Below are 10,000 nucleotides of genomic sequence, written 5' to 3' on the forward strand. Positions count from 1 at the left end.
AAGAAGAAGGAGGAGAAGGAGAAGGAGGAGGGAAGAAGAAGAAGTATAAGAAGAAAAAGGAGGAGGAGGAGGAGGAGGGAAGAAGAAGAAGTATAAGAAGAAGAAGGAGGAGGAGGGAAGAAGAAGGAGGAGAAGAAGAAGAAAAAGGAGGAGGAGGAGGAGGAGGAAGAAGAAGAAGTATAAGAAGAAGAAGGAGGAGGAGGAGGAGAAGAAGTATAAGAAGAAGAAGGAGGAGGAGGAGAAGAAGAACAAGTATAAGAAGAAGAAGGAGGAGGAGGAGAAGAAGAAGAAAGAGGAGGGGAAGGAGTAAGAGGAGGAGGAGGAGAGGGAGAAGAAGAAGAAGAAGTATAAGAAGAAGGAGGAGGAGAAAAAGAAGAAGTATAAGAAGAAGAAGAAGGAGGAGGAAGGGGAGGAGGAGGAGCAGAAGAGGAAGAAGAAGACATTTGGAATGAGCATACTATTTTTTTTGTCATCAAACCTCTACACTCAGCTCTTGCAATCAAGTCTGGCATTAATTTAAAAAAAAAATTATACCCCCCCCCCCACCTCTTTCCGATGTAGCTTTCCCCCCCTAATATCCTCGTTCTTATTTCTTTGTCAGCTTTCTGTTTAAATGTCCCGTCACACACACTAGTGACTGCAGGCATTTCCGTATGCTATTTCCATTTGGTGCCATTCAAATTATCTTTACGATGTTTCATTCATTTAAAAAAAAAAAATTGTTTCTTGTTTTCATTTTATGCTGCACAAGTGCTGTTGTATCTGCTTGGCAGATGTGGTGTAGCGTATATGGATATGTCCGAACGCAGTGACGCCTCCTTGAGCTACTGAAACTGAAACTGAACTGTTGCCAAAAGGAAAACCTCTGTACCAAAGTGTAGACAACAACGTTTGTGTATTCGTATTCGTATTCATACTCGCTGTTTGTATGCTAACACTATTCATGACACTGAGGTATAACATCTTGTTTACTTTTGTTTTGATCCTTTCAAGTGGGTGCGATGGCCTTGTATTGAATAAATCGTTCGTTCGTTCGTTCGTTTGTAGACATTTTTGTTTTAAAGTATTAATTTTCAGATTTGAATGTTATCGTTTAAAAGGTAGATGAGGAGAGAGAGAGAGAGGGGGGGGGGGAGTGAATGGTGATTGTGGAGGGGGGGGAGGACCAGGTAGACTTTAAAGGTAGATGAGGAGAGAGAGGGGGGTGAATGGTGATAGGGATGTGTATGTGTGCGTGCCTGAAATCTGATTGAATGACACAGGAAACGAATGATGAGTGCCCAATGGCAGCCGTCAGTCGGCTCTACCCAGGTAGGCAGCCTGTTGTGCAAATGACCCCGTGTTTGTAAAGTGTTTAGAGCTTAGTCTCCGACCGAGGACAGACACTATGATAATAATAATAATAATAATAATAGTATTTATACAGCGCTGAATCTTGTGCAGAGAAAACCTAAGCGCTTTCACACCAGTCATTCACACGCATGCATAACTCTGAAACTGAAGAAACTGAAGACAAGGAAGAGGCAGGGGAGGGAGGCTATCTTGTGAAGAGGTGGGTTTTTAGGCCAGACTTGAAAGAGCTGAGTGCGGAGACCTGACGAAGCGAAAGAGGAAGTTCATTCCAAATGCAAGGTCCAGAGACAGAGAAAGAACGGCGTCCAACAGTCGAGTGTTTGAATCTGGGTATGCGTAAACAGAGTGGATCCGAAGCCGATCGTAGAGAGCGAGATAGAGTGTAGAGGTGAAGGCAGCCACAGAGATAGGAAGGCGCAGATTTGTGAATACATTTATAACATAGAGTGCTGATCTTAAACTTTATTCTGTGTGAGACAGGGAGCCAATGGAGATGTTGCAAAATAGGAGTGATGTGCTCAGATCTTTTCTTTCTGAGGACGAGTCGGGCAGTAGAGTTTTGTATGCACTGAAGGGACTGAATGGATGAAGCAGGCAAACCAGACAATAGAGAGCTACAGTAGTCAAGGCGAGAGAGAATGAGAGAAACGACAAGTCTAGATGTTGCGTCAATGGACAGACATTTCCGAATGGAACTGATGCGTCGCAATTGACAGTAGCAGGGTTGACATGTCTGACTGCAGGGATCAGGTTCGACATCGGTCATCGGTCATTGACGCATTTAATTTTGAAATGACCTATTGTTTTTCAAGTTGCCAGGTCACATGACTTATTGTTTTTATGATCAGTCGGTCAACCAAAGTAACCATCTCTCTCTCTCTCTCTCTCTCTCTCTTTAACGATCACGATCGCTTTGTCGTCTGCTCCTACAGGAAATGACTATAAACTGGTTTATTGAAATACGGATCCGTGACGAAACGAAATCCGAAACGAATCTTTATCGCTGCCTTTCGCGAGCTTCGGCGAGAAGAATTGGCGTTCCCACTTTTGCATTAACCGGGTGATATTTGACCTATTGATTTTCAAAATGACCTATTGATTTTATGTTCTTCCGGTCATATGACCTATTGTCTATTGAACCCAACCTGATCTCTGCTGACTGACACTAGTTAAGTATCCACATCATTCAATCATTTCATTGATTACTGGTGTGCAGGGAAGGCGGTGTTCTGTGAGAAGCCCATCACTGCTGACACGGAGAGTACGGCGGCTTGCTACGATCTGTCCGAGCGTCTGCGGCACCCTCTCTTCTGTGCTTTTCACAGGTATCACCTCCTGTCAGTAGAGTGGCTGGAAGTTACTCCTTGGTCGAGGCGATCTTTTGCAGCGCTCGCTAAGTTTGCTTAGCGTTGAGAATGTCCTTATTTAAGTATATTGAATTTACCCGTGGAGTCGGGAACATTCTTAACTCACTCAGTACGGCCAGTCCTCTCTTCTCCTCTACACAGACCCATCGGATGTCCAGTGGGTGTCTGTCTGAATGACCCAACCTTTAGCTTCCGTCGTCAGAATTGTGGTATTCTTTGTCAACATTCACCTCTTCAGTATAAGAGCCTTCCGCTTGCAATATTTTGATGATGGTAATTGGGGTGAAACGCTGTTAACGTCGTCTCTTTCGCCGTTCGTATGGAGAGAGTTTTAACCCTTTCACTGCCAAACTCGCATTTATGCAGCAGCTAGGTAGAGAGGACCCATGTCACTGAAGGGTGACCAGATCGTGGGTCTGTTATCCATGAACTTACTGCTCTTAATGTTGGGTGGTAGGATAAGTCCTATTTTCTACCCATCACAAGGGGAATCCCCAGCTGTTCTTAGACACCGCATTTAGTGTGTTTATAGCACAAGGGAATTTTGCACTCTGAATTGACTGGCGGTGAAAGGGTTAATCAACGATAAGCAAACTTAGCGCTGCTCAGTTCAGTTGCTCAAGCCACCCACCCGGGGGTCGTACGGCCCAAAAATAGCAATTGATTATTCTGAATGAAATGTTTTTCTTCGTTTATTTTTTGATTACCAATGTCAGCTTTTTTTCTGATGACACTTTTATTTCACCCCCGAATACTATGGAACAGACACAGAAAAAATAAATACAACACACACACACGCACGTACGAATGCACACACACACACACACACACACACACACACACACACACACACACACACACACACACGAAAGCAAAATAAAGACACCTTTCTATCAGTGGAAGTGTGAGAAGTAGACAAAGGGAATACACATTCAAGTCATTTGTAAATAAATGTTGGTAATGGTTAGAATTAACAACTTAAGAAACTGTATTCCCAACGATTCTTTGTCTATGTGGATATGGTTTTCAAGAGATATTTTTTCTTATCTTGTGCTTGAAGCAAAGGCTTAAATTTAGCACAAACAGAGTCTCCTCTGTATCTGTTTGTCTGTCTGTCTGTCTGTGTCTCTTCTCTCTCTCTCTCTCTCTCTCTCTCTCTCTCTCTCTATATATATATATATATATATATATATATATGTGTGTGTGTGTGTGTGTGTGTGTGTGTGTGTGTGTGTGAAAGTGTGTGTGTGTCTGTTAAATTATTAATTCAAAGAAACCCCCCACCCCCACAAAATATGACTTAGAGCGAGAGGAAATTTTACCAGACTGGTCAAGCACTGGGTGTATTTCTGTAAGTGAATTGTATTGTATTGTATTTTACATTTCGTCACAACAGATTTCTCTGCTTGAAATTCGGGCTTCTCACCGTGGGGAAAAAACACTTCGCGACAGAGAAGTGACACCCATATATATATATATTTTTTTTAAAATTATAATTTATCTTCTTTCTTTCTACAAGTGAGTTTATTTTACTATCAAAGTAGATTTTCCTATAACATTTGCCAGAGACAACCCTTTTGATGCCTTGGGTTCTTTTACGCGCGCTAAGTTGCATGCATGCTGCACACTGGAACCTCGTCTCACCCACACCACCATTCACGAACTAGTGGAGGGAATGGGGAGTGTTTAAAAAAAAAAATCAAAAAAAAATCCAGGTCCGTTTTCGGGATTCGAACCTTTGAACACTGGGTTCAACCCTGTCAGGAGCATTCCCACTTGGCCAACACTCCACAGTTTCAGTTTCTCAAGGAGGCGCCACTTCGTTCGGACGAATCCATATTTTACGCTGCACCCCATCTGCTAGACAAGATGCCTGACCAGCAGCGTAACCCAGCGCGCTTAGTTGTTGAGGGCCTTCCGCTCCTGGGGTCATCTTCCACGTCCTCGCGTCCTTCTTTAAACCTCTTGCACCACTCAAAAGCATGTGAGCGTGACATCGTCTCATCTCCATACACTTGCTGCAGCAATCCCAGTGCTTCTGACGGAGTTTTCCCCAACAGTACCAGAAACTTCAAGTTTGTTCATTGCTCTGTGTTCATTGCTTGACGACCTCAAACAGAGGACATGTATATAAAATTATGAAGAAAAAAGTTTGATCGCTGCAGAGAGCTAAGATGACAGTTACATACTCTAGGGGGATTACTTTGAAGGAGAAAACTCTTAGTGTGAAGTTTGGGTTTGAAATAAATCTTTTGTGACATCAGTCCTGGAACTTTTCTGACACACCTCGTATATATATATATATACTTGTTTACCCATCAGAGTGGATTTCTTGTACACTGTTTTGCCAAAGGGCAACACTTTTGTTGTCATGGGTTCTTTTCCAGTGCGCCAAGTGCATGCTGCACACGGGACCACCTCTGTTTATCGTCCCATCCGCATGACGAGAGAAGCTCAGTTTGATTTTCCAGTCAAACTTGGTATAAAGGGCGGGATTCGAACCTGGACCCTCACGGAAAACTGTACTGGTAGATAAGCGTCTTAACCATTCTGCCAGCTACCTCGATTCAAATTATTATTGTGATGATGATGCACACCTGGCCTTTGTCTACCTGTGTTTATTGTGATGATGATGCACACCTGGCCTGTGTCTACCTGTGTTTATTGTGATGATGATGCACACCTGGCCTGTGTCTACCTGTGTTTATTGTGATGATGATGCACACCTGGCCTATGTCTACCTGTGTTTATTGTGATGATGATGCACACCTGGCCTATGTCTACCTGTGTTTATTGTGATGATGATGCACACCTGGCCTGTGTCTACCTGTGTTTATTGTGATGATGATGCACACCTGGCCTATGTCCACCTGTGTTTATTGTGATGATGATGCACACCTGGCTTGTGTCTACCTGTGTTTATTGTGATGATGATGCACACCTGGCTTGTGTCTACCTGTGTTTATTGTGATGATGATGCACACCTGGCCTGTGTCCACCTGTGTTTATTGTGATGATGATGCACACCTGGCCTGTGTCTACCTGTGTTTATTGTGATGATGATGCACACCTGGCCTATGTCTACCTGTGTTTATTGTGATGATGATGCACACCTGGCCTATGTCTACCTGTGTTTATTGTGATGATGATGCACACCTGGCCTATGTCTACCTGTGTTTATTGTGATGATGATGCACACCTGGCCTATGTCCACCTGTGTTTATTGTGATGATGATGCACACCTGGCCTATGTCCACCTGTGTTTATTGTGATGATGATGCACACCTGGCCTATGTCCACCTGTGTTTATTGTGATGATGATGCACACCTGGCCTATGTCCACCTGTGTTTATTGTGATGATGATGCACACCTGGCCTGTGTCCACCTGTGTTTATTGTGATGATGATGCACACCTGGCCTATGTCTACCTGTGTTTATTGTGATGATGATGCACACCTGGCCTATGTCCACCTGTGTTTATTGTGATGATGATGCACACCTGGCCTATGTCTACCTGTGTTTATTGTGATGATGATGCACACCTGGCCTATGTCTACCTGTGTTTATTGTGATGATGATGCACACCTGGCCTATGTCTACCTGTGTTTATTGTGATGATGATGCACACCTGGCCTATGTCTACCTGTGTTTATTGTGATGATGATGCACACCTGGCCTGTGTCCACCTGTGTTTATTGTGATGATGATGATGCACACCTGGCCTGTGTCCACCTGTGTTTATTGTGATGATGATGCACACCTGGCCTGTGTCTACCTGTGTTTATTGTGATGATGATGCACACCTGGCCTGTGTCCACCTGTGTTTATTGTGATGATGATGCACACCTGGCCTGTGTCCACCTGTGTTTCAGGCGATTTGATCCCAGCTTTCGGGAGGTGAAAGCAGGCGTGGAGAACCGGACTCTGGGAGGGGTTAAGATGATCCGCTGTAGCAGTCACGACCAGGATTACCCTCCTGCCTCCTACCTCAGATCGTCAGGTAACCCCGCATCTACCTTGAAAACAACAACAACAGCACTGTCGCAAATACCTTTTTTTTTTACCTTTTTTATTTTTATTTTTTTTAATTATAATTATTTATTTATGTAAGCTTATCTGTTATTTATTCACCTTTTCTTTCTTCTCAAGGCCTGACTAAGCGCGTTGGGTTACGCTGCTGGTCAGGCATCTGCTTGGCAGATGTGGTGTAGCGTATATGGATTTGTCCGAACGCAGTGACGCCTCCTTGAGCTACTGAAACTGAAACTGAAACTGTCGCAAATAGCAAACTGGGTCCTCATTATTTCATAATAATAATAATGGTATTTATATAGTGCTGAATCTTGTGCAGAGACAAATCAAAGCGCTTTCACACCAGTCTTTCACACGTATGCACAACTCTAAAACTGAAGAAACTGAAGACAAGGAAGAGGTAGGGGAGGGAGGCTATCTTGTGAAGAGGTGGGTTTTAAGGCCAGACGTGAAAGAGCTGAGTGTGAAGACTTGACGAAGCGAAAGAGGAAGTTCATTCCAGTTGCAAGGTCCAGAGACAGAGAAAGAACGGCGGCCAACAGTCGAGTGTTTGAATCTGGGTATGCGTAAACAGAGTGGATCCGAAGCCGATCGTAGTGAGCGAGATGGAATATAGAGGTGAAGGCAGCCACAGAGATAGGAAGGGGCAGATTTGTGAATACGTTTATAACGTAGAGTGCTGATCTTGTACTTTATTCTGTGTGAGACAGGGAGCCAGCGTATTTATGGGTTGTTTTGGTTTTTTTTCTAAAGGGGGAGGGGTGCGTTTACAAGGTATTATACCTCATGCACAGTACTAACCCAAAATGGGAGGTGGGTGTGTATTAGGTATTTTGCAGTATATTGCTTGTATTATCAGTGCATATAGTGCTAGTATTCACAGAACAGAATGATTATATCAACACAAAGACGTGTACTGTTTACTTTAGTACCCAAGACATACTGGATATGAAATCGCTGCCGTCGATCTCTTAAGAAAAAAGTTTTTTTTAGGGACCTTTGATTTGAGCTTTTAATTTCTTTTCATGAGGCATCATCAAAGAGTGGATATGATTTCACTGCCCGATGGCCATAAAAAAGCTTTCTTGGGGATCTTTATCCTAAACTTTTGATTCATTTCCAGGTGGCATCATCATTGAGTGGGTATGAATTCACCGCCCCGGTAGCCGTAAAAAAAGAGGCTTTTTAAGGACCTTTAAATCAATCGAACTCTGAACTTGATTTTTCAGGCGGCCTAATCAAAGATTCTACCATCCACGACCTTGACATGAGCCTGTGGCTGGCGGGGTCAAGGCCCAAGCGGGTGATGGGTCAAGGTCAGGCCTTCCACCCGGTGGTGGCGGAGGTCGGCGACTTTGATCTCCTCGTGGCTACCGTGCTGTTTGAGAACGGCGTGGTGGCGGTCATCGACAACGGCCGTAAGTCTTCCCAGGCCTACGATCAGAGGCTGGAGGTGGGTTAATAATAATAATAATAATAATAATAATAATAATGATAATGGACATTTGTTGAGTGCTTTCCTCCCTTAAAGAGAGCTCAAAGCGTTTTACAATAAACATCAAACACACACGCGCGCGCGCGCATTAACTCACAAAAGAAAGAAGAAGAAAATAATGATTTAGCGCACAATAATATGAAACAGATTCAGAGACTACGCGTATTACATAATTACTCACACACACACACACACACACACACACACACACAACGAAAGAGAGAGAGTTTATGTGGCTTATAACTGAAAAGGTATGGACGGTCTATGGATAGGCGTTTTCAAAAAGATGTGTTTTCAGACCAGTTTTGAAAGATTGAAATGAAGGAGAGTGGCGAAGATCGTGAGGCAAACTGTTCCAGACATACGGAGCTGAATAAGAAAAGGAAGAATCACTGAAGGATCGGGTTTTAACACGGGGGAACATGTAGCCGCCGTGAATCGGAAGATGATCTGAGTTGTCGACGGGGTGTGTGTAGGTTTGAATCAATTCTCTCAGATACTGAGGAGCAGCACCCAAAATAGAGTTAAAGGTGAGAATTGCAACTTTGTACTGAATGCGGGCAGAAATTGGTAACCAGTGGAGAGAACGCAGAAGATGAGTGATAATGTCGGTCTTTTTGGTTCCAAAGATTAATCTTGCTCCTGCGTTTTGAACTTTGTGGAGTTTTTGTATTAAGTATCTAGGACAACCAATGAGGAGTGAGTTACAGTAATCTAGTCTGGACAAGACAAGAGAGCACACCAGAGTTTGTGTTGCTTGAGTAGTAAGGAGATGTCGGATGGAACTGATCTTTCGAATTTGAAAGTATGCAGCCTTGCAGAGATTGTTTACGTGTGTCTTCATTGAGGTTTGAATCAGACGTCACACCCAGATTTTTGCACTGAAGATACAAAGTCTACATCTGAATCTCCAATCTTAAGAGAGGAAGGCAAGGAGTTGTTTATAGATAGTCTGGTTGAAGAAATAATAATAGCTTCAGTTTTACAATCATTTAACTGTTGTGAATTCACGGCGGCTTCGTGCTCAATCATATAGTTTCTCCATTGCAATGGGAAATCATGTACAGCTTAGTCTTTTAAGAAGGACCATGACTCTCAAACTAAGAGGCAAAATTGCTCTGGCTCTTGGTGCTGCAGACTTGGGGGGCTAGTTGGCCTTTGGGAACCATCCCAGCACCCTCTTGGCCGAGAGAGTAGGGATGCAACTTGGGAAAGACACTCTCCACTATAATCAAATTCTAGCCCGGATGGTCGGGACAGCAGTTGCCTTCTCTGCTGTTCTGATGGTCATAGTCGAACACGACTGACTATTATTCACTTGCTCCATTTGTTAATATTAAACCCGATCCTTCGGTGATTCTTCCTTTTCTCGTTCAGCTCCATCTGTTTGGAACAGTTCACCTCACGATCTTCACCACTCTCCGTCATTTCAATCTTTTAAAACTGGATCTGAAAACACCATCTTTCCTAAAAACGCCAATGCATAGACAGACCTTCCATCTCTTTCCAATGACATCCATTTATAAGCCATGCAAGCTCTTCCTCCCCACACCCCCGTCTGTGTGTGTGTGTGTGTGTGTGTGTGTGTGTGTGTGTTATTAAGTGATTTAATACGCATAGTCTTTGAATCTGTTTTATGCTTTTGTGTGTTAAATCTTTTTTTTCTTCTCCTTTTTGTACGTTAGTGTGTGTCTGTGTCTGTGTCTGTGTGTCTGTGTCTCTGTGTGTGTAATGTTTATTGTAAAGCGCTTT

General features: G+C 43.4%; 1 protein-coding gene across 1 annotated transcript in view; it reads left to right on the plus strand.

The window, feature by feature from the left end:
• The window catches only part of LOC143275462 (inositol 2-dehydrogenase-like), a 28,734-nt gene that overhangs the window by 9,962 nt on the left and 8,772 nt on the right, over window positions 1-10,000 (plus strand). The window contains exons 5-7 of the mRNA XM_076579603.1: window positions 2,570-2,678; window positions 6,594-6,721; window positions 7,983-8,206. Of these exons, the coding sequence (XP_076435718.1) occupies window positions 2,570-2,678; window positions 6,594-6,721; window positions 7,983-8,206 (461 nt within the window). The remainder of the gene's footprint in view (window positions 1-2,569; window positions 2,679-6,593; window positions 6,722-7,982; window positions 8,207-10,000) is intronic.

Source organism: Babylonia areolata, chromosome 30, assembly GCF_041734735.1.
Source record: "Babylonia areolata isolate BAREFJ2019XMU chromosome 30, ASM4173473v1, whole genome shotgun sequence".
NCBI lineage: Eukaryota > Metazoa > Mollusca > Gastropoda > Neogastropoda > Buccinidae > Babylonia > Babylonia areolata.